The sequence below is a fragment of the Corticium candelabrum genome, chromosome 11, assembly GCF_963422355.1.
Source record: "Corticium candelabrum chromosome 11, ooCorCand1.1, whole genome shotgun sequence".
NCBI classification, from domain to species: Eukaryota; Metazoa; Porifera; class Homoscleromorpha; order Homosclerophorida; family Plakinidae; genus Corticium; species Corticium candelabrum.
Genome location: NC_085095.1, coordinates 350,726 through 375,889, shown reverse-complemented (window position 1 = coordinate 375,889; position 25,164 = coordinate 350,726). Strand labels below are relative to the sequence as shown.

Sequence of the window (25,164 nt, the reverse complement as noted above, 5' to 3'; positions counted from 1 at the left end):
CTTGAATGTAGATTTTTGCACTATATGCAAAATTCGCCCATATAAATGGATCGATTGCAACTGTATTTTTATGTTATTTTCTGATTCCGAATCTTGCTCAATTGTTGCTTGCTAGCTGCTCAAACTATTATATATAATTAATTAGTTAATTAATTAAAATAATTAAAGAAGAGAGAGTTCCATAGAAGGAGAGTGTGAGTATTGATTGTCTTGCTGTTAGATAGTACTAGACATTGACAGCCTGCTAGAGTCCAGTCTGTATGTGTATTGATTGCCTACCTCTAAATCAGTGCTGAAGTGTCACAACATTTAGAGTGTAGCAGCAAAGTCAACATTGCACCTTCTGTTCCAGTAACTGCTGCTGTGAAAGCACATGCCATCTAACTCACTACAATTCATCATCATTCATCTACTCTACAGCGGAGGACAACTCGAGGGAGCCACACAATACCCATTGTGCTCCACCAGACCAGCCAAGCACTGGCAGCTCGTCACACACGGTTGCAAACAATCAATTTCCTGATGGTAGTTGTCACACGTTTTACGACAAGGGGATGCACAGTCCTCATACAGATAACCACGTTCAGTTGCACATCTAATAGCTAACGTATATCAAAATACTTTAGAAACACCAGATAAGCAAAAATTAACTCTCTTTTACATACCACATGCTCCCGTTCTCCATCGACCTCTCAGCTCAACTCCTTGATTTGCACACTCATTAGCATAAGCTTCGAGTGCACCACAGACACACTCGGTTTCCGAACGAGTGCAAGCACACACGTCAAACATACACGAGTAGAAATACTCTGCATAACTCACGTGACTGTGGCAAGGTTTGAAAGCGTCTCCCAAGATCTCGGAACACTAACACAAAAGAGATGAATGAGCTAGTTCCAAGCACATAACAGTGAAACATACCCTGGACCTTGCAAGATCTCTGTGACTTTTTGTTGCTAGTTGACATGGGTCTTGTCGACCCCTCTTTGGCTCACACTTGTCTCCCGGTGAGCGAACTTGCCAAGAATTTCCAAACTCATCCACATCCTTTGTTATACGGCCATCATTCTTTCGAAAGTCATCGAAAGGATTCCCGTTATAATTTCCACACAAGCCACACATGGACGTGGCATACTTGGAAGGAACGTTCACTGACAAAATGCTGTCTCCATCCCAAGATACAGTCACCCCTACATCAGTTTGAAGCACTACTTGTCTGTCCACCAATGCAACCGACACATAGGGAGCAAACGTGTACGGCAAATCAACTGGTTGTCCATTTGCCCTTATACTGCCACCGAAGACAAAGTCAATAGAAACGTTCCCTCGATTAAATGTTGCCTCTTGGGTCCAAGCAACTCCTGGATGTCCACGATTATCATTTTCAACCAGGACACTAAACTCCCTCCTGATACTGCAATCCTGAGCAAGATGATAAGAGCAATCACCCTGAAAGTGATGCAATTGCCCATCAAATGTTCTGTAGTGAGGGTCACCAAAGGCAACACACGTTGATGGTTCTACAAACAAATGATAAAACAGTTTTGTCGCCCAGAATTCATACCTTTGACTGACTTGGAATACAAGAGCTGCAGCATGCACCCGGTTTTCTCTCAAGGACTTCATTCTAGAAAAGAAATGTGTTGCATGTATCCATAGAGATCTCTAATAAGTTTCTGTACATTACCAACCTGTTTACATTGCAAAGGAATGCAAATCTCCTCAGCAAACGTCACTTCTTGATTCAGACATGTATAATTCCGACAACGACTTCTCCATTGTTGACCATGCTGCAATCAAACAATAATGTTCTAACATTTGCACTAATGATTACAAGTACGATATCTCGCCTGATATGTTACCCCATCAAACAGACATGGTGGCACAGCTAATAAATCGGATAACCTCATTTATAGTATAATTTTTGCCATGCTAGGTCACTGACCAACACATTGGACACAGCACTCTCCCTCAAGAAGCTTCAGGTCTGTTCCGATTCCACACACAAGCAAAGGACAAGGTGTATCAAGGCAATCATCGAGATCTCCATCCTATACAACAATCACTAAGCCAATCAGTCGACCTGAACTACGAATTCTTGATAATCAACTCACATTACAAACGCACGCAGTGCAACCATATTGATCAAGAGAAATCTGATCTCCGTGCCTATACTCTATTCCATCTTTGTAACAAAACTTGTATTCTACAAAAAAGCATACACAAAAATGCCAGTCTCAAAGTAACAGTGAATTACAGTAAAACACTGACTGCAAACTTTACAGCACACTCCTGCCACTCTAACATGTTCATCTTCTGGGCAGGAAAGTTTTGGACATATTTGAACTTCACACTGTACCTGGCCTTCATTGTACTGTAAATCTTCATGGTCCTACAGTTCATTGCAATCAACTCAAACAATAACATAAAGATCACACGATCTAAAGAATGTGGACAGACAGACAAATAATTAACCTTTGATGACAGTTGGTGTTCCTAAAACAATCAACATGAGAACCAAACATAATATCTAAAAAAATAATACATACCAGACAAGTACAGTTGTAGCAAGGATCACTGTATGCATCAACGATTTGTCCCGGATTGTAAAAAACAGAGTTGAAAACACACTGTCCAGCAAGAGGAGGTGTAAGTGTCACTACAACAGTTCCTTCGCTGTTATATGTCAGCAAAATGTTAGATTAGTGAATATACCTGGTATTTCTGATGGAAGCAGTGCTTTTTACACAGTTTAAACCAAACCAAAATTACAACAAATAGGATGTATTATTATTTAATAAATATCTTTGAAAACTTACGATCTTCTACACATATAGGACAGCATTCTCCTTCAAACTGAATCATGTTTCCACGGCAAACTTGTACTGGACATGCTGTATAATAGCAAGTATGACCGCCTTCCTATATTATGTAAATTTGCTAATGTACATTCATATTGTATTAATCAGTTGTTCACCTGACAAAGACATTGTTCACATGGGTCTCCGTTCAAGGAGAACGTCTCTCCAACTTCATAGCTCTGGCCACCAGCCTGACAGCCGCGATCACAATCAACTGCAAACAATTGGTGTAAATCAGTTTCCCAATTCTGTATTACATTGTATTGCATCGCTAACCACACGGACAAATAGGACAACACTGTCCTAGTTGTTGAGTAGGTTGCACATTGCATTCATCAGCACAACGAAGAAGATAGTAAGAAAGCACTCCGTCCTACAATAAACAATATTAATCATAACAATGTCAATCACACATACTGTACATTAGATTTTAAACTCTCCACCAACCAAGCACTGAAATGATAAACATGGATCATCGTCAGACACCCATCCTTCCCCATGTTGTCTCGCAACACCATTATGAAAGCAAGCTGAAAAGATTATATCAACACACGGTATAGTAAAGTTTGTAGCACTCAACTCACTCTTGCATCTTGGACAGCATTCTCCCTCCAACACAGCTTGCAATGAGCAGTTGAGTTTTGGACATGTCTCCACAGTACATTGAACATTTCCTTTCTAAAGCACAGAACACTTCCAGAAGTCATCTCAACACCAAGAATTTCAATTTTGCAATGCCTCGCAACATTTTCCCATAAAACTGTCATATAATTAAATAAATCTGTCACGTAAATGCGTTGTCACATACACTGCAAGTGCATTCCCGACAACGGTCACCACCAGGATTGAATGTCACCCCATCTGTGTATGTCACTTCTTCAAAAGTGCAGCCTAAACATCCAACTGTTATGCTGCTTGCCATTCCATGAAAGCTCAATTTCTTGCACCTTCACAAACTGGACAACATTCACTCGATCTTATTTCAGGATCACTGCATTGCGGTCTCCTACAACGATCAGTTTGACAGCGTGCTCTACCATTCTATCAAAAAACATATGTACAAATAAAACACTCATTCCAAAAACAATCAGTAAGAAACCCTGCAAATGCACTGAACACAAGGATCTGATTTTGATGTCCAGCTTGAATCATCTTCATACACATCGCCTTCATAGTTGCACACTACACAAACACACACATCAGACAGATGCAACGACAGGCAAAAAGTTACAATATCAACACCTGGTGGACACTCAGGACAGCAACGCTTAGAGTTAGTGATAGGATTCTCACACAATAAATCAGGACATTGTATAGTCTCACACATCACATTGCCATCCTAGAAACATAAGACTGTAACCATATTTATCCAGTATGCAATCAGCGGTGTTCATACTACGCATGAACAGTTTTCACAAGGATCATTTTTGTCAATAAAAATAACACCATTACTATATGTCCTCTTTCCGTACTGGCATTCTGTCACATAACATAAACCAATTGCTAACAGCACATGATTGTATATGTATTTATTATCCTTACGAGTACAATCATCACAGCAGTCTTGACCACGTTTTGGAACTGGATGTGAGCAAACAGGACAAGGAAGTAAAGAACAGCTGACAGACTGGCCCTTGAAAGCAATTCATACACATATGTCGTGCGCCAAACCACTTATTGAAAAAACTGGTGTAAAAACAATACCAGCTAACCATACCTCACATGTGCAGTTAATACAACGATTTGACAATGGCAAGAATGTGTCTCCATCATCATATTGTATACCATCATATGTACAGACTGAAAGCACAAAAATGGAGAACTCGGGCTTATACAATACAAGATTTATAGCATGTTGCTTCCTACAGTAATTATGTAAACTTATAGGTTAATATTAACATACCCTGGCATTCAGGACAACATTTTGAAGGAGGGACAGCGGTTTTCTTGCATGAAAGACGCGGACAGATCTCACTTATGCAAGAAATATTGCCTGACTTCAGTCAAACATGGTGAAATCAGTTAGACAAATAACCTCCAAATGATCAACGTTTACCAGACACGTGCAAGTTAGACAGGGATCCAAGTGATGAACAAATTCCACCCCATTTTCAAATGTTCTATCGTCCAATTTACAAGCTACAAATAATCCGTAAAATCATCGTGATGTCAAACTATACAGCAAGTAAGCAGACTAACCAGAACAGTTCTGGCAACAACGATCAGAAGATGACACAGGATGTGTACAATAAGAACAAGCAACATGCTCACAGTAAACTTCGTCTATCTGCAAATGCATGTTACCAGCAATGTTGATTAATGACTTAGACTGGTAAGTAATAGATAAACTTACCCTACACTCACACACTTCACACTGATTGCTAACAGACACAAAGGTATCTCCATTTTCATATTGTTTTCCACCATAATTGCAAACTAGAACAATCAATATGCAATTCATTGAAGATACGCACATGAAAGGTATTCTACAGATAGATTTATATGCATGAATAAAATCAACGACAGCAAAGGCAGCCAATTTCTTGTCAGGTAGTGGCATTCACCGTCTACCATTTAGTGTGTGTGTGTGTGTGTGTGTGTGTGTGTGTGTGTGTGTGTGTGTGTGTGTGTGTGTGTGTGTGTGTGTCCAAGTAGCAAAATACCAAACATTCAACCTTGACAAAGCGGACAGCATTCTCCTTCTGGAATGCGTATAGTTCTACAAGAGAGAGCCTCACATGATTGCTTGGTACACGACATGTTGCCATTCTGCAAACACACAGCAGTAAAGATCATTACAATTGCAATAATATCAAGACAAACAACTCACTCTACATATGCAGTTAAGACAAGGATCAGAAGGATGGATAAACTCTGACTGATCTATCTGAATTAAGTCTTCCACTTCACAAACTGTCAACAATAACAGCATTCGACCAAATTAAACACGAATTAGACATCCACCATCAAACAATTTACCCGAACAGTTTTTGCAACAGCTCCCTGGACGAGATGGACCTGGATGAGTGCAAACTGGACACTTCACAGGACTGCATTGAACTTCAGTAACCTTACAAATAAACACAATCAAAAATTAGATATCTTATTAGAACTGGTGATCACTCACATTGCAGGTACAAATATCACAAGGGTTGTCAATGGACGAAAACAAATCTCCATTTTCATACACACCATCACCAAAGCGACACACTATGCACAGCAAAAAGCACAAATTATTGTTTAGTCACCAATGAATGCACAGTTGCAATCACGCAACCTTGACAAATTGGGCAACATTCACCAGAAGGAATAGTAGACAATCTGCAAGAAAGAGTAGGACACTCTTCCTGAGTACAAGACACATTCCCACTCTATACAATGTCACATGTCCTCAATGCAGCAACATTAGTAAACCAAACACGTCTACTCACTTGGCAGTCACAGCGCAAGCAAGGATTAGAAGGATGCACAAATTGTGTCAGATTGCCATAAATAACACCTTCTACTTCACATGCTGGCAAAGCAAAGACAACAGTATGTACTGACGAAATCAAGCAGCCCTCGTTCACCACAATAAACTAACCTGAGCAATTAGCACAGCATTGTTCAGTGTCTTCTACCACTGGATGTGTGCAAACTGAACACTCTATGCGGTGGCACACGGGTTGAGTTCCCTAAACCATCATGTTTATAAGAAATCAACGTTACGTGTATAAGTTTATTGCACTGACAATGCACTCGCAAACTTCACAACGATCATCAACAGAAGAAAACTTATCTCCATCATCGTACGTATGACCTCCATACTCACAAACTACATAACACCATCACAGAATTTCAGTAGCAAACAATTCACTAGAGATACGTATATCTATAGTACCTTGACAAACCGAACAACACTGACCGCGAATAGTATTGACCTTCTTACAAGTCACTGGTGGACAAGTTTGAACATTACAAGTTATGCTTCCATCCTAATCAACAAAATCAAATCGACTGCATCACACAATCTCTAGTAGCACAGTTTAAACGTAACTGACCAGACAGATACATTGAGTGCAAGCATCAGGTCTAAATCTGCGACCATTAGGAATGACACGTGCTCTGTCCAAACAGTCTAAAACATAACACACTAAAGCATATGGACATGATAACAGATCAACTACTGACTTCTACAATCATGGCAGCAAGTGCCCTTAGGCTTGGGCACTGGATGACTGCAGTTTGGACATTCTATTCGATTACACTGAACACTGCTTGCCTTCAGTAAAGCAGTCACTTATATGCCAGGAAATCTCTTTCAAGATCAAATGTAGCTCACCAAACATGTACAATTATTACACGGATCAGAAGTAGACATGAATACGTCACCGTCCTGATACTCGTTTCCATCATAACTGCAAACTAAAACATTGAACACATAAATGACACAATTTTTCACATGTTAACTGTATATCTGTCATTGTGTGCTTTTTAGGAAAAGCGCGTGTACTCATAAGTTTTATACGGGTGGGTGCCTACTCAAAAGGGTAGCTCAAAAAACTCAATGCATCTGCATCAATACAGCAATATATCAACCGTGTATACCATATCTGCCAACAACATCAATATTGTATAAAGTTTCATCTGTACACATGCATGTCACATTGTACATTTTCTTTAGAATCAATTATTGTATGCATGTATAATGTGTTCATGCTATCTATGTACATGTATACGATGTACAGTAGCCAAAACTAATATAACCTTGACACACTGGACAGCATTCTTCTTCAGGAACATACGTGCTTCTACAAGAGAGATCATCACATAACTGTCTGAAACATGAAATATTTCCATCCTGCAACATACCGCATTACTGATCATTCATTAGTACTACTACAGTGATACAAAGCACAAACAACTCACTCTACATGTACAGTTAAGACAAGGGTCAGATGGATGGATAAACTCTGACTGATTTCTCTGGATTATGCCTTCCACTTCACAAACTATCAACAACAAAAGCAGACTAAACACCAATTAGACACTGACTGTCAAACAATCTACCAGAACAGTCTTTGCAACAGCTCCCAAGACGAGATGGACCTGGATGAGTGCAAACTGGACACTTCACAGGACTGCATTGAACTTCAGTAACCTTACAAATAAACACAATCAAAAATTAGATATCTTATTAGAACTGGTGATCACTCACATTGCAGGTACAAATATCACAAGGTTTGTCAATGGATGTAAACAAGTCTCCATTTTCATACACTACGTCATCATAGTGACACACTACGCACAGCAAAAAGCACAAATTATTGTTTAGTCACCAATGAATGCACAGTTGCAATCATGCAACCTTGACAAATTGGGCAACATTCACCAGAAGGAATAGTAGACAATCTGCAAGAAAGAGTAGGACACTCTTCCTGAGTACAAGACACATTCCCACTCTATACAATGTCACATGTCCTCAATGCAGCAACATTAGTAAACCAAACACGTCTACTCACTTGGCAGTCACAGCGCAAGCAAGGATTAGAAGGATGCACAAATTGTGTCAGATTGCCATAAATAACACCTTCTACCTCACATGCTGGCAAAGCAAAGACAACAGTATGTACTGACGAAATCAAGCAGCCCTCGTTCACCACAATAAACTAACCTGAGCAATTAGCACAGCATTGTTCAGTGTCTTCTACCACTGGATGTGTGCAAACTGAACACTCTATGCGGTGGCACACGGGTTGAGTTCCCTAAACCATCACGTTTATAAGAAATCAACGTTACGTGTATAAGTTTATTGCACTGACAATGCACTCGCAAACTTCACAACGATCATCAACAGAAGAAAACTTATCTCCATCATCGTACGTATGACCTCCATACTCACAAACTACATAACACCATCACAGAATTTCAGTAGCAAACAATTCACTAGAGATACGTATATCTATAGTACCTTGACAAACCGGACAACACTGACCGCGAATAGTTTTGACCTTCTTACAAGTCACTGGTGGACAAGTTTGAACATTACAAGTTATGCTTCCATCCTAATCAACAAAATCAAATCGACTGCATCACACAATCTCTAGTAGCACAGTTTAAACGTAACTGACCAGACAGATACATTGAGTGCAAGCATCAGGTCTAAATCTGCGACCATTAGGAATGACACGTGCTCTGTCCAAACAGTCTAAAACATAACACACTAAAGCATATGGACATGATAACAGATCAACTACTGACTTCTACAATCATGGCAGCAAGTGCCCTTAGGCTTGGGCACTGGATGACTGCAGTTTGGACATTCTATTCGATTACACTGAACACTGCTTGCCTTCAGTAAAGCAGTCACTTATATGCCAGGAAATCTCTTTCAAGATCAAATGTAGCTCACCAAACATGTACAATTATTACACGGATCAGAAGTAGACATGAATACGTCACCGTCCTGATACTCGTTTCCATCATAACTGCAAACTAAAACATTGAACACACAATGTGTGACATAATTTTTCAAATCTTGACTGTAATATGTCATCATGTGCTCTTTCCAAGGTTGAAGTTCTCAGCCGAGAACTTGGCCTAGATCTAGACAAGTATTTTCAAGACTTGATAATTTCATACGGATATCAACCAAAACTTGATATCCATATGAAATTAACAAGTCTTGGAAATTCTTGTCTAGATCTTGAGCAGGTCTTTGTAAGGACTTGCCTAGGCCAAATTCTTGGATAAGAACTTCAATCCGGGTTAGAAAAAGCACGTGTACTCAATATACTAGTAGACGCCTATTCAAAAGGGTAGCTAAAAAAATTCAATGTATCAACACAGCAGCAAGTAACTGGCATATCAACCATGCATACCATATCTGCATGCCAACAACAAAAATATTGCATAGAGTCCCATCTACACACATACACATCATATTGTACATTTTAAAAATTAATATAACCTTGACACACTGGACAGCATTCTTCTTCAGGAACATACGTGCTTCTACAAGAGAGATCCTCACATAACTGTCTGAAACATGAAATATTTCCATCCTGCAACATACCGCATTACTGATTATTCACTAGTACTACTTGCAGTGATACAGAGCACAAACAACTCACTCTACATGTACAGTTAAGACAAGGGTCAGATGGATGGATAAACTCTGACTGATTTCTCTGGATTATGCCTTCCACTTCACAAACTATCAACAACAAAAGCAGACTAAACACCAATTAGACACTGACTGTCAAACAATCTACCAGAACAGTCTTTGCAACAGCTCCCAGGACGAGATGGACCTGGATGAGTGCAAACTGGACACTTCACAGGACTGCATTGAACTTCAGTAACCTTACAAATAAACACAATCAAAGAATTATCTTCGTTTGCTTCCAATCATCACTTTAATTATTAAATCTGGTGATTGCTCACATTGCAGGTACAAATATCACAAGGGTTGTCAATGGATGTAAACAAATCTCCATTTTCATACACCACGTCACCATAGTGACACACTAAGCACAGCAAAAAGCACAAATTATTGTTTAGGCACCAATGAATACACAGTTGCAATCATGCAACCTTGACAGATTGGGCAACATTCACCAGAAGGAATAGTAGACAATCTGCAAGAAAGAGTAGGACACTCTTCCTGAGTACAAGACACATTCCCACTCTATACAATGTCACGTGTCCTTAATGCAACGGACATTAGTAAACTAACACATCTACTCACTTGGCAGTCACAATGCAAGCAAGGGTTAGAAGGATGCACAAATCGTGTCAGATTGCCATAAATAACACCATCCACTTCACATGCTGGCAAAGCAAAGACAACAGTATGTACTGACGAAATCAAGCAGCCCTCGTTCACCACAATAAACTAACCTGAGCAATTAGCACAGCATTGTTCAGTGTCTTCTACCACTGGATGTGTGCAAACTGCACATTCAATGTGGTGACACACCACTTCAGTTCCCTACCCATAATATGCATTGATATACTGAACATTTGCATGCCACATCGTTAACACTTGGTGTACAAGTGCCCTGCCATATGCACTGTGTAAGATCACAATTTGCTGAATCAAAATTATGAGCACTTGTCTATAATTATTGAAAGACCTATCTAGTCAGACAATGCCCATGCCTACACACGGCAGAGTCGTAAACCAGCAACACTAGCTAACAGCATGACATTTGTGACGTCAATGTAAATGCTCTCTTGAGTCATGGCCACATAAAGTTTATTCCAAGATTGAATTAATGCTCACTTACTTTACACTCACAAACTTCACACGGATTATCAATAGAAGAAAACTGATCTCCATCATCATATGTACGAGCTCCATACTGACACACTAATAATACAAAACATGGCAATAGTAACAACAGTAATGAGCTAGTATAAAACACCTTGACAAATAGGGCAACACTGATTGCGAACAGTCCTGGTCTTCTTACAGGTCACTGGTAAACAAGTCCGAACAGTACATGTTATGCTCCCATCCTAATCAACAAAATTAACTTCACTGCGTCATATAGTGGTAATAATGGTTTCAACTCAACTGACCATACATGTACAATGTGTGCAGGCATTAGGTCTAAATCTTCGTCCATTAGGAATAACACGGCCTCTGTCCAAACAGTCTACATTGTAAAGTACAAGATAGAAAAGCATGTGCAGTTGTACAAAAAGATAAATGAATGCTACTGACTTCTACACTCATGGCAGCAAGTGTCCCTCGACTTGGGCATTGGATGAGTGCAGTTTGGACAGGTTATGAGACTGCAAGAAACATTAGTAGCCTGCAACAAAAAAAGTCTCACTATGTGCAGAAAGACAACGTTTAAGAAGAACAATCAAGCAACTCACTAGACATGTACAATTGCTACATGGATCAGCAGCAGACACAAATACATCACCATCTTCATACTGATTGCCTTCATATAAGCAGTCTGTAGCATAAAGACACACAACACTTGTCAAGAATCATGTCCGACGTGTACCACATGTAATAAAACACTCACACTGACAAACTGGGCAACATTCCCCTTCAAATACTTTAGTTGTACGACAAGAAAGAGCTGGGCATGACTCTGTAGTACACTCAACATTACCACTCTGCAAATATACAACAAACTCATCAATTCTTTCACGACCACATGCTGTTTTACGTAGTAACTGTTGTTTACTCGGCATTGACAAGTAGTGCAGTCATCAACACGAAACTCTGACTCAGAGGAGTAATTTCTGCCTTGATAGAAACATCCCTCTACATTGAGACAAGCGTTCATTAAACATCTTAATTGAGTACAATTCTGTTTCAAAACGATACCATTACAATCACTACAACACTGCCCTGCAGGAGGAGGAATAGGATGAGTACAAACACCAGGGCATACCGTATCTTCACATGCTACTAGCCCGTCCTAACATAACAAATGTGGTTGTTACAATGTACCGTAGTTGCACACACAAATCGTTGTTGTACCTCACATGTACACAACCTACAAGGATTGTCTTGCAGTCGAACTGATGTCCCGTGAATCACTGTACGATTGTCTATTTGACAGTCTTCTACAAAGTAATATTTATTGTATAGAATGTCATATACAAATACTTACATAATTTACCTGGTGCACAGGTTGGACAGCAAGAGTCATCTAAATACAACAAACGGCTACATTGCAACGTTGGACATAGTCTTTCCGTACAAGTGACGTTGCCATTCTACAACACAACATCACAAATCATAATGACGTACGTCATTTGTCTAAACAGAAATACATAACAGGAGTTCTTGCTACTTACCAGGCATATGCAATCGCTGCAGTTAGCATAAGGATTCTCAAACTGCACACCGTTTCCATATAATACATCGTTGTACATGCAGTCTAACAGATACAACGACACATATCAAATACACATGGCCAATAGATAGCAACACTAAATGAATCAAAAGATGAATTATTCAATGTACGTATAGTCTACTATCTATGTTCACGAATTTCTCTTATCTGTCTAATACCATATACGATATGGTTTGCTCCTGTGACTGCCATGTATAGCTTGTACTCTGTCCATTTAGCTATCCACATACTAAAGACAACCTTCTAATAATCCACAAGAGCACATATACTGACCTACACGTAGTACAATTGTGCATTGGTATCCACTATTGTCTGAGTGATTCTCTGAACAGTCTTCTGCATGCCTATAATTTGTGATTCTACAAACTTCAATATCAACATTTGCTGTGCAAGTGCAGATTCTAAAAAAACAAAGAGTATACCTGGAAAACTTTTAGACATGTATCATTCCTGACGTTTAGTAACAAGAAACTCACAGGAATAAATTTGAATATAAAAATTTTCAATCGTCAACACTACGTTGTATGCCAACCTCATGCATCTACAGATGTCCAAATTAATATTCTTGTGAAAGCTCTCATGCCATTAATCATGCCAGCATCAACACAGTCAATTTGAGACAGATGACAGCAACAACACACACCTGTGCAGTTCTCGCAGCAAGGATTAGTAGAAGGGACAGGATGGATACACGTCTCAGAACAAATAACAGCAGAACACATCACTACTTCATTCTACCAAAATTACAGAAATAAGAATCTGACAGTTTCACGTACGTGTGCATAAAAATTACCGAGCAAGAACACCTTGCACATACGTCATTTCTTGGAATAATAACTTCACCATGGTCAAATCGTCTGCCTTCATAATCACATTCTGTCAAGACATTCAATAAACAGCACATATACATGTACAGTAGATTAAAGTACATCTACAGATTTCTAACGTCTGCAGACATTGCAGCATCGTCCTGCTGGTCGATACTGTGCTTCCAGCCGACATGGCAATGGACGACACTGTCGAGTCCGACATTGTGATAGCTCCCCGTCATAACACAAGCATCGACGACACACATTGATCATAACCAGCTCATTATGGCCAACAAGCCGATCACCAACTGAACAAGCTATCACATATACAATGAGCTACAATGTATACAATATGTTGAGCAAACAATTTCATTGACGTACTGGGACACTCTTGACAACACTGGCCGACTGCCCTAAACTTTTTCAAACATGTCAACTGAGGACAAACATCAGATTTACAAGTGACTGATCCTCTATGACATTGACAGTGGGTGCATAAATCAATATCAAACTTGTAGTTCTCAGGATACAACGTGCCATTATAGAAACACCCTGCAATGACAGTAGACCAAATATCTATGACAATGCGAAACTCAACACAACAAAAACACTTAGCAACGTGCCTGCTTCACAGCTTAAACAGCAGCGTCCTTCTATAGTAACTGAATGGCTGCAATTCAAAAATGGACAAGTTTCGTTGACACAAGTTTCTTCTCCTTGCTGAAATCAAAATTACAAATTAACCAATATCCTAACATGTGATGCTCACTACTTTACTTAACATATTTTATACAATAATCTCTACTATAAATGTTTTAAACAACGTGACAATCTCGCTTAGTCTTATTCAAAAAGGTGAACATGCAGTCAAGATTCCACTGTGCAACTGTGCCTCTAGATTGATGTCTTCGTGAAGCTTAAAAGTACACCAACCTCACATGTGCAGTTAGTACATTCATCAACTACCCAAGCCTCTCCATTACCATGAGGTGGACAATCTGGCAACCATAAAAATAAAACATACATTGTAAATATAAACAAAAACGACATACCTTTACAAACAGGACAGCACTCTCTGCGTGACACGATTGGAGTGCCAATACAACTGACATTTGGACAAGACTGAACTGTGCATGTTGATAATGGTGCATTGTCCTAGAAGATGCAAATAATATAGCCAGCAGTGCGAACAAGCTAATTCACGTATTGCTTACTCCACAAATGCATTGTGTGCAAGCATCTGGTCTGTAAACTCGTCCATACGATATTACCCTGCCTCTGTCTCTACATGCTATAGTACAAATTGACCAACTTACTAACCAGTTGTGCTTTAAGAATGTGTTTAAATGAGATGTCTCACAAAGGCACTGAGGGCAACATTGACCAGTTAAAGTGACATTCTTAAGACATGGCAATATTGGACACTGTGACGTGTTACACTTTACTTCACCGGCCTGAAACAATATCACAAGTAATGCACAGATGGATTTATATATACAAACAGCAATAACAACTAATTTCATCTTCTTACTTTACAGACACAAGTAGTACAGGGGTCTCGTTCAAAGGTCTCGTTGTTGTCATAGAGTGTGTTATTCACCACGCATCCTGCCAAGTTTTCATGCACACTCATGCATCAGTACAGTTACAGTCAAAATGCCACACCTTCTAAACACCGAGGATTGTCCACTAATGGTGTGCATATCACACGGCCATCCTAGAAAAACTGATCGAAATGCAATCAAGTCAATGGACAACCACACCGACTGACCTGACAAGAGCAAGAAGTGCAAATGTCTTGTAACCAAGTACTGTTGTGACGCCTCTCGATTCCTTCATATACACACTTTCGAAGACACTCACACTCCTCCAGAAAAGCAATTCTTGTTTTGTGATGATTCAACTACTCAAACAAACAATACTAAATCAGTTACAATATAATAGTATGAATGCATATGTCAATCCTGTGGCACCACCAGCCCCTTCAGGAGAGTGGGTGGTGTCAAATTTGGTGAGTGCATTTCAGACAAAAATTTTGATTTTTTAAGCCAAACTTAATAAAAAAATTGATTAAAGTCTTAAATATTCATTTGATCTAGCTTAGAAAACAACACCACTACACCTATTTACAATGCAAAAGTTTGGTGGTTAGTTAGAATGTATGCATATTCAAACATTATGCTCATGATTACTGAGTGAAAACAGTAGGCCATCATGGTCTAGCTGACATACGAATTAAATTTCTGAATGTAAGCCTCACCAACCAGAATCATCAACAGTAAATGACAACACCATTTGTTTGATTTGAGATAAGAAGTTGCTACCTACTAGAAATGACTGGGTACTGTAAAGTTTGTGTTGGTGTATGTCTGTATGTGTATGTGCTTTAATTTATTTTGCCCCTTGGACAAAACTGTACTGTATAGTCTTGCACTGGTGCAATAAAAGATATTATCTCTATTGTGTCAAGCTCAACCATATCAGTCTGGTTTGTAAAGTCTATTATAAGTACCGGAAGCAAACCTGCTTCAGAAGTACTTAGACCATCACGGCTGTCTAGAAAGAAGACATGACTTTACGAAGGATCTGAGTAGATCCCAGAAGCACTGTTTTCTGTAAGTGCTGCAGGTTGTGATGACCTGGAATAATGTCCAGCCACCGTGCAATACCTGCGTGCACTGTGCCCAAAGCTCCCAAGACCACCGGAACCACCAGTGTTCGACAATGCCACATGCAGCTTATCTCCACTCGCAAGTCACTGTACTTCATATTATTATTATTATTATTATTATTATTATTACTATTATTATTAAATTGACATTCCCACTATGTGATGTTTGCTTAGCAGCTATGATACTTGCGTGTATACAATCAGCAGAGAGACCATATAACTCTAGGATCAATGCTTAATGATTATGCATAATGAATGACATGTTGCAATAATTACTGTATACATTCACGCAATAGGTGTACCTCTGCATTTATGAGATTCACCATCTCAGTCAAGTTTGCCACCTGCTGCTCCAGAGCTACAATTTTGCGGTCAGAATCTACACAAATAGAGCATCTTGTGTTGCTGCCCACTAGCGTAGAGAAACATGGCAATGCAAAATATACCCTGGCCTGATACAGTCCCTAGCAGCAATAGAACTGGCAAGAGGCAAAACAAGCACCGACGCATTTCAACTCCAAGTGTGTGCACAACCATCCGATTGTCTCCTGACTCTCGTCTATCACACCAAAGCGCACTGTCAAATGACCTGATATAAACATCTTACATTCGACACAACATTTCATACAACGGGAGTTCAACTCAGGCTAGAAACCCGAAGCCACACCGAACACCGAATACCCCGCGCTGATAGCCGGAAATTGTAATATGAAGACCGAAAGTGGCCCGGATGTATAACGAACCTGCAACATAGCCAGACCATCTCCGCCGACATCCCGCCGGAAGGATGCAGGCGGGAAGAGTCGGCTACACAACATATATATGGCCTTTGGGAGTGAACCAGAAAATTATTGGAAGGCTCTGTGACCATTTGTTCCTACACCTGCAGGTACATGCTACGTTCTGCTTAATTAATTACTGATTATGAAAAAGACAACTGACTACTGTGTCAGTTTCAAACACAAGATGCCAACCCAAAAGGTAATTTGCACGGTAATTAACTGATATCCGGGCTAAGGGTATAGTAGTCGTTCGACGTGCGACCGTATTGCTACTCTATTAGCGCAGATGCAAATGAAGCTACACTTTATAGACGAGAAGTCGTGTCATTGCCGACCAATAGACGAACGTGATGTCATTCTGTTTTTTCTAAGTACTTGTAAAGTAGGCAAAATTCACAGTGGCACCGCGAGAAAGAGAGCTGCTATAGATACGAGCTAGAAAACGAACTCAAAATGCGTTAAATCACTGTGTGACTGTCACGGTCAGAAATGTGCCGCGCTCCCGGTGTGATCCAATCACGGACCAACATTTGCGTTTGGTCGTAAATATCAACAACAAACAATGGACGAACCCTCCAATCACAACCGCCAACTAAATTAATAAAAACGTTTATATTAGGTAATTCATATTTGCAACTAGTTATGACATGACGTACAGTATTACAGTACAACAGAAACTTACCTGCGATGTTACGCGAAATCAATGGTTTTTCTGGTTTACTACAATTATACAGGAACCTAACATTAATTCTAAGTATAACATTATAAAATTAAAATTTTATGTCCCGTTTGTAATAATTGCAAACATGATAATTGAATCATTCGTGAATGGTTCAACAGACTTCGTAGATATAGTAGATAGAGCCTAGGAGACAACGTTAACGTTCGTTTCTATTGCATAGTAACAATAAGAACAGCAGAACCTGTAGCCCAGAATAATCATGCACAGTGAAGCACAGTATGACTCTTCTCGGCTTCCATACTCTACTATAATGCGTAGTCTAGCCAAAAAGTGTAGAAAACAAATTACTATTGAAAGTCATCACCAGACCTAAAACCTATAAAATGCATAGTTAATAAGTATGAATAGCTATAATAGTTAATAACCATGCATAGTTAATTTCCATGAAGTTATCTCAGCGCAACACAATCTAGCCAACATGTTCACTGAAAGACACAAATCATGTCTACATCTAACGACAGTAATTGTGATAACTATAGAGGTTTCACTGTACAGTTTGACGTTCTTCATGATCACCAAGTGCCTCTTCTTCTCCATAGATATGCCTTCTGCTTCTGCTAGATGTGACAAGCGGACGCTCCTCGTCGGTGAAGTTGCATGACCGAGTGCGTCTCTTCGACGATGACGAGCTAAGAAGCCTTTGCAACGATTGGCGAACTCTCTTGTCTTGGTGTTGATGGTGAGGCCTTTCCCTTGGAAAGTAAATTTGGGCTTCCTCGCAATCGGACAAATCATCCACATCGTCTTGTCCTCTTTCAAATCCAATAGGCATAACGCTGGAGCCAAAACGGACACGGTGAGAGAGAGTGTGAATGAGAGTAATGAGGCGGTGGCAAATGAGAGTGAGAAACTGAATGAGAAAAATGAGTCCGTACACTGCTAAGAAAGCAAGCCCAAGAGCGTTGGTGTGGAAAACAGACAAATTGGCATGAACGCCTAGCATGGTAATAAGAACTATCCAAATGATGTTCGTCACAGCAAATACTAGAACCGTCTCGTTACGGAGTTCCTTCAGTTTTTGCTTTAGTGTTTCCACCTGTCAACAAAAGGGTTACAATTACTAGAGACAACCCATCTGGTCAGATATAGAAACCTCTTCGTATTCCTCTGAGTCTGGCTCCAAAACTTGCGTCTTTAATTCTTGCCAAAAATCGAATTCAAGTTTTCCATTTTCGTTGTCATCCAACTTTTGTTTGGGTAAATCGTCAATAGCAGCCTTTGCTTTTATTATTGCCACCTCGCGATCAGATGGATGCTTGATCATTTTCACGGCCATTTCCAGCTTTCTCAAATGTCCTATATATATAGAAGAGCTATATAAAGTTTTGGAAAGTTCCAATATGAACCGTAACATAATTCTTTAAACGCATGCATACGTTCCAAAGATAAACTATATCTAGATAAAGTTAAAACCTACTAGAAATCAAAAATGTTTCAAACCTGGCTTTGTTACTCCAATTTCGTGTTGTAGAACATTTCGATTTATAGAGACGAGATTGGCTATATCACTCTTCCCCTCATATCCAGCTCTTGCAAACTGCTCTCTATAATGAAGTAGACCAAGCGACAGCAACCAATCTGATACATTATCCTGAACATCGAAAACAAAATGACAATCGACTTTACTGATAATTACAACTCAATTTTATTTATACGCACCGGAACGCGACGTGGTACAGATGTGTCGGGAAGATCGTCGATCGCTCTCATTACTCGCATGACAAGACCAGTCTTCTCCACTCCCAGAGATCTGATGTCCTGGGTATACAAACAGTTGTTATCAATAATAAATTCGAATTCTTTATACTGGATCACGTATAAGTAGTCAAGGTGTCGTGTTGTTTGAAACGAGCCTATTATACCTTCTCTTGCATTTTGATAAAAAACGACGTGTCAGTATAACCTGCAGCTTCAAACTTGTCGGCATAAACACTATCCTATAAATAAACACGTTCACTATAAATCATTTAACCTAATAATACCGGTAGTTATAATATATAGCTATATATCTATAGAGTTGTAAAGATATGAGGTATACTCTATATATATTACCGTAAGCCCAATTGTCTGAAGAAACGTTCTGATGGAAATACCTAAACATAAACGATATCGTGGATAGATACGCTACCAATACAGCGACGTTTGCGTGCGGAATTTAGTTTACCTGCGGTCGGCGGTCGTTCTTCGCCTCTTGTTCGTTGTGCAGACAAAACGGAGATTTGACGGTCACTTTCTTCGCCATCGCCATCACTCGGTATCGTTTGTACTTCTACAGATCGGAAATCTCGTGCTTCCGGTGTCGATGGCTTGCTTGGGATCGGAGGGTGACAGCAATCGCAGCAGCCACACGCATCTCTCAATTTATCAATGAAAGATCGAACTACAGACCACATACTCTGACCTTCGGTGTTTTGCTTGACTGTCTCGCGAGTTCCCCAAGAGCGATCGTTTAGATTGCAGATCGAATAGATTATAAGAAAGAGATAACCAGAAGGAAGACAGAGAAGATACCATAAAGCATGAAAGAGACAAAAGAACTCGGTCGGATGAAGAAGAGCGGCCATGATGAACAGCAAAGCGAGTGCGGCTAGATACCAAGTACTAATAGCCACATGTTCCAGTGAGATTCCTTTGCTGGTCTGAGTCGGACTCGACGAGTTGACATGCGAAGGTGTAGGTACCTCCGGTCCTTCGAGTCCACTCACAATCTGCACGACCACTCCCACAGCGACAGCGGCCATGATGATGGCGAAAATAAAAGTCAAAACTTTCGACGTCTTTAGTTGCGTATCCTGCCGACACCAGATGCACACGACGCCGTAGAGAAAGGCCATAAAAAGGAAAATAACAAGAAACGCGATGTACGTCCCGCCACTGTCGTAATGTTTCGAAGAGTTAAACGCGTAACTAATACCGGCCGACATGACGAGGATGACCGTACCGGGTGAGATGATGGTCGAGAAAATCATGGCTGCCTGATAAATGATAAAGACGATAGACACGGCGTCGTTATTACTTATGACTTTCTTGGCATTGGAACACAACTCCATCAAGTTTGCCATCGTCGACGGCGTCCAACGTCGACGTTGTTTATAAAACTCGTCGAAAGTATCGGGACAGAACGTCGAACTGTCGGCACTGGCCGCGTATTCTAGTCGCCAACCGGCCTCGACCATCAACGTGCAAAGCCAGCGGTCTTCCCCCATGTCTTTGGTCAAGAAATCGTTGGCTTTATCCGCTTTCGTTGCATATTGGGGCAAGACGTCACGTAGAGCGCGTCCTCGAAAGACACTGAAACATCCCGGACAGCACATTACCGAGCCGAGAACGTGTTCGGCTACCTTTTGGAACCAATGACCGATAGCATAGTCAAACTTTTGGTACCAGACGACCGGACCGCTGCCGAGAGGATGAACGCGACCGCATACCCCGCCGACGAGTTGGTCGCGACACAAAAGGTCGAGCACGATTTCGACGGCATCGCGATCGAACACGATATCGGCATCGGTCGTCAGAATAAATGTGTTGTCGTCGTCGTCTTCTGATCTCGGACAGCGAAAGTCGAGAACGTACGACATGTACATTACTTGACTCCAACGTTTCTTCTTTTTCACTTTGTGTGGGTCTTTCAGATGTACGTAGAAAGGCATATCTCCGGGCAATTCCCACCGTATCTGTAGCCCGTATGGAGTCTCCCACTTTTTGCCGTCACTCAGGTTGATTCTTAGCGCGTCGTGGAGAAGACTGAAAAGCTGATTGGCAAATTCTGTTGTATGACAGCCTTTAGCACCACCGTCGAAGAAGATGTGAGATTCAAATGAGCGAATTTTCTCTCTCGCTTGTTCTTTGGCTATACCGTGAATAGATTCGAGAAGTTGTCTCTGCTCGTGCAGCTGCTCTCGATACATGGTCGTGCAGACGAACACGCGACTTTTACGAGCGACTTCTTGCGGATCTATGACTTTCTCATCGTCAAACTCCGTCTTTCTGTTAAGCATCAGACTCTGTTCGGTAAAAGGACAATTGTAATATGACTGAATAAAGAGGTCTTCTTCTTTCATTAATGGAATGAGTTGCGTCCGCCACACGTAGAAGAGACAGCAGATAATTTGAGATATCCACAAGAGACCCAATAGCATGGGAACGATGCCGTATGCATAAAATGAATCATGGATATCATCACCACAAGTTACCAAATCGGTCAACTGGTGCTTCACGCAAAGACCAATGGTTGTCACGACGGCGACAGGAGTGGCTAACAACAAGGGCAAAACAAATCCGATCGTACCCATTCGTACCGTACACGCTAACCATGACGCTATGTAGGCTCCCCAAGTACAAAAGATGTTAATGAGAAAATATGTATCTTCTGACAAATTATCACTCAAACGTTTCAAGCCTTCTCCGAGATATTTCAGTTCTATATTCAAATTCACATAATTGATGGATGCCATAATTATAGCGACAGTCGGAAGCGACATTATTCTCCATAATCCAGTCAGAATACCATTCTTCCAGCGAGCACTTGCCATCGGTCGACCGTCGGCAGGAATGGTCTGAGGTGTGTTCAAGTATTCCTGAACAGCCGAACACCATACAATTGACAGCAAGACTAGAGCGATCGGAATGGAAACGAGCACACCCCGGTGATTACTGTCAAATTGTTTTTCGAAAATTAAGAGTACCATGACAAGAGCTGCAATGCTACCGACCTGGAGAATGAGTGCAATCCATGTAGCGATAGTACGGTATCGCTTATTTTTCCAGAACGCTTGCACTTTTGCACGCAACACTCTCCAACAAGACTTCGTTCTCGTTTGACTCTGACTATTTTCTCTATCCATAGTGCGCATTCCTGTTTGTTCGTATTCATCTTCGACATCAAATCGTCGCGAACGGTAATTGCGCGGTACTCTGAACTGTTCGTATTCAGCAGCCACTTGGACGTGACCTTCACTTCTTCTACGCATAAAATTGTGACTGCGACGTATTTGATTAACGATGGTACCACTGAAAACTCCGCTCATGAGAGTTATAGTTAGCGCAGTGTTAGGAATTCGAGCAGCTAGAATGAAAGCAAATATGCAAAGAGCAATACTCTCCACAACTGACGTGACGAATCCCTATAATATAGTGTAAAATAAAGATTATTTTACCTCAACAGTACGCTTCACGTGCTTAGAGTAACTTGAGTATTATCACGTGAATGCTATTTATATCATACAAACAAACAAACATGGAAATGAGTTTCAGCTCACCGCCACTATGGCTGACTTAGCCGGCCAAGGGTAGTTTCTTCTTGTGCGACTGATTAGACCGCACCAAACGCAGCGTACAAAAGAAAATAAATTCGGAACGATGAGTGCGATGAGAACACGCCAAAAATTAGCCACCTTTCTTATTTCCCAATTGTCATGTGATTGATGGTCTAGCGACGATTTTGTGTCATTGAAGTGATGCGCCATTGCCAAAAATGAGAGTTTCGACAAGACCAGAGTACCCAAAACGACGACAAACAAAATAATGCCGATGACACGGCGAGCGACCACCAAGAAAACACTGGAATGGGGTGCCTGAAGATCTCCATTATCTCCTTCTTTTTGCTTTCCAACTGTAAGCGAATTTCTAAACAAGTTTCTTCTTCCTTCTGTTGCTTCCTGTTCGTTGTCGACCGATGAACTCATTGTGACCAACTGATCTGATGTGTGATGTTTGGGAGTTACCCCAAAACGGAATCGAAAGTACACGTCAACTACTCAAGACCACAGCTCAAGGAAAATGTCTCGTGATCCAGTAGCTAGTAATGTAATGACTGAAGGTCGAACTTACTCAAGGAAAAGTCTCGTGATCTACTACTGTAGCTAGTAATGTTAGTGACTGAAGGTCGAACTGTTCAATTATACAACAATAATTTGTATAGACTAAAGAACTTCTAGACGGTCATGAAAACGTGCATGCATGCATGCATGTGCTGTACGTCCGACGTGTGCCTATCATATATAGTACACTGCGTGAAGATGAAAGTTCAAGAATTTTTATCTCGCAACTATTGTTTTGAGTCTAAATTGTAAATGCGTGTGCACTAAGCAGACGCGGCAGAGAGCCGTTGTAATCATCTAGAAAGCTCATATGTAAAGCATACAGCGCGTTCTGTAGTCTACTACACATGGCTGCAAATGTACCCTTACATATATATATATATATATATATATATATATATATATATATATATATATATATATATATATCCCACATAACATTGTCAACATTACAGATAGCTAGTCTGTCCAAAATCAGTTTAGCATTATACCGCCAAAGACTAAAAGAAAGTTGTTGCAGTAACTGCTGGATAGCTTTAAAGACCGTTGTCCCTGTCGTTAAAACAGTTCTTCTTGCTATAATTTTTAAAATCTCTAAGAGACCAAACTCCCAGTGTCTCTACAACTAGAGGATAGAAGTCACGTCCAGCTGCGTTAGCTTCATCTTCATACCGTGCAATGTTCTCGGAGTCTCCTCCAGCAGCTGCTGCTCCTAGTTGGGCGGCTGATTCTAGGAGATATAACGCCTGTACAGTGTAGGGAATTCCTAACGGTCACATCGAACACGCAGCTCGGCCCTGCAGGAAGTCAGGATGAAACACGTTCCCTGGTCTGGCATTGTTGTGGCTGTTGGACCGTTGTTCCTTCTTGCAGTTTGTCCACAAAAACTGTGTTGAAAATGACGTCACAAAGTGTGTCATGCCTGTTATTTCTTAGTGAGCCATGACTACAACCCAACACATAATCTCCATGTGGATCGATGACAGTACCACAAGGACACCTAACGGACGAAGGAGGAGATGGAAACACAGGAATGCCAAGCCACATACGAAGGGCAACCATAAATTCCTGAGGAGACATGACCAGGCCTAATTTTTTTGGTTAGGTATTGCCATATATATATATAGTAAATTGCAGAACCAGGAGGTTGACGGATGGGCATGCCATCACATCACTGTGCGGTTCCGTCAAATTCGGACTTCCCCCGACAAGGTATATATTTGGTACACCCTGATATCACTGGCGTAGCGTCGAAGTGGGGTGAGAGCTGGGGTAAGAGCTGGGGTAAGAGTGGGGAGGGCTGGGGGTAAGAAGGGCTGGGGGTGAGGGGGTAAGAAGGGCTGGGGGTGAGGGGGTAAGAAGGGCTGGGGGTGAGGGGGTAAGAAGGGCTGGGGGTGAGGGGGTAAGAAGGGCTGGGGGTGAGGGGATAAAGGTGGGTGGTGGTGGGTGGTGGTGGGTGGTGGTGGTTGTGGGGTGGGTGGGTGGGGTAAGGGTGAGGTAGGGTAAGGATGGGGTAGGGTAAGGGTGGGGTAGGGTAAGGGTGGGGTAGGGTAAGGGTGGGGTGGGGTAAGGGTGCGGTAAGGGTGGGGTAGGGTAAGGGTGGGGTAGGGTAAG

General features: G+C 40.9%; 3 protein-coding genes and 2 long non-coding RNA genes across 5 annotated transcripts; all 5 read right to left on the bottom strand.

The window, feature by feature from the left end:
* Positions 1-54: 54 nt before the first annotated feature.
* On the bottom strand, positions 55-10,566 carry LOC134186458 (kielin/chordin-like protein). The gene is made up of 58 exons (XM_062654432.1): positions 10,561-10,566; positions 10,437-10,506; positions 10,287-10,369; positions 10,100-10,205; positions 9,974-10,056; positions 9,811-9,904; positions 9,253-9,335; positions 9,102-9,192; positions 8,972-9,048; positions 8,812-8,905; positions 8,663-8,745; positions 8,515-8,605; positions 8,363-8,445; positions 8,209-8,302; positions 8,059-8,141; positions 7,911-8,001; positions 7,770-7,852; positions 7,608-7,701; positions 7,183-7,265; positions 7,032-7,122; positions 6,902-6,978; positions 6,742-6,835; positions 6,593-6,675; positions 6,445-6,535; positions 6,293-6,375; positions 6,139-6,232; positions 5,989-6,071; positions 5,841-5,931; positions 5,692-5,774; positions 5,537-5,630; positions 5,215-5,297; positions 5,061-5,148; positions 4,918-5,000; positions 4,765-4,858; positions 4,579-4,661; positions 4,404-4,494; positions 4,258-4,340; positions 4,104-4,200; positions 3,961-4,043; positions 3,809-3,902; positions 3,670-3,752; positions 3,446-3,539; positions 3,309-3,391; positions 3,138-3,234; positions 2,978-3,075; positions 2,820-2,922; positions 2,716-2,739; positions 2,550-2,659; positions 2,476-2,496; positions 2,272-2,392; positions 2,115-2,206; positions 1,946-2,051; positions 1,851-1,888; positions 1,692-1,790; positions 1,576-1,627; positions 922-1,520; positions 666-867; positions 55-602 (listed from the first exon to the last, which is right to left on the bottom strand). The coding sequence occupies exons 1-58, from the start codon at positions 10,564-10,566 to the stop codon at positions 415-417; spliced, it is 5,625 nt and encodes a 1,874-aa protein (XP_062510416.1). The 3' UTR covers positions 55-414.
* Positions 10,567-10,590: 24 nt separating this feature from the next.
* LOC134186813 (uncharacterized) lies at positions 10,591-11,196 on the bottom strand. The gene is made up of 3 exons (XR_009971004.1): positions 11,132-11,196; positions 10,743-10,833; positions 10,591-10,673 (listed from the first exon to the last, which is right to left on the bottom strand). It is a non-coding gene; the product is annotated as an uncharacterized LOC134186813 (long non-coding RNA).
* Positions 11,197-13,525: 2,329 nt separating this feature from the next.
* On the bottom strand, positions 13,526-14,068 carry LOC134186312 (uncharacterized). The gene is made up of 3 exons (XR_009970949.1): positions 13,918-14,068; positions 13,674-13,853; positions 13,526-13,603 (listed from the first exon to the last, which is right to left on the bottom strand). It is a non-coding gene; the product is annotated as an uncharacterized LOC134186312 (long non-coding RNA).
* A 44-nt stretch (positions 14,069-14,112) lies between these two features.
* Positions 14,113-16,899, bottom strand: LOC134186455 (kielin/chordin-like protein). Its single transcript, XM_062654429.1, has 11 exons — positions 16,836-16,899; positions 16,654-16,766; positions 16,510-16,586; positions 15,308-15,439; positions 15,202-15,253; positions 15,068-15,144; positions 14,897-14,990; positions 14,751-14,827; positions 14,589-14,691; positions 14,470-14,534; positions 14,113-14,256 (listed from the first exon to the last, which is right to left on the bottom strand). The coding sequence occupies exons 2-11, from the start codon at positions 16,742-16,744 to the stop codon at positions 14,113-14,115; spliced, it is 912 nt and encodes a 303-aa protein (XP_062510413.1). The 5' UTR covers positions 16,745-16,766; positions 16,836-16,899.
* A 1,103-nt stretch (positions 16,900-18,002) lies between these two features.
* On the bottom strand, positions 18,003-23,464 carry LOC134186768 (uncharacterized). Its single transcript, XM_062654822.1, has 8 exons — positions 22,990-23,464; positions 19,896-22,854; positions 19,784-19,824; positions 19,594-19,668; positions 19,391-19,489; positions 19,172-19,322; positions 18,825-19,027; positions 18,003-18,767 (listed from the first exon to the last, which is right to left on the bottom strand). The coding sequence occupies exons 1-8, from the start codon at positions 23,413-23,415 to the stop codon at positions 18,216-18,218; spliced, it is 4,506 nt and encodes a 1,501-aa protein (XP_062510806.1). The 5' UTR covers positions 23,416-23,464; the 3' UTR covers positions 18,003-18,215.
* Positions 23,465-25,164: the final 1,700 nt, after the last annotated feature.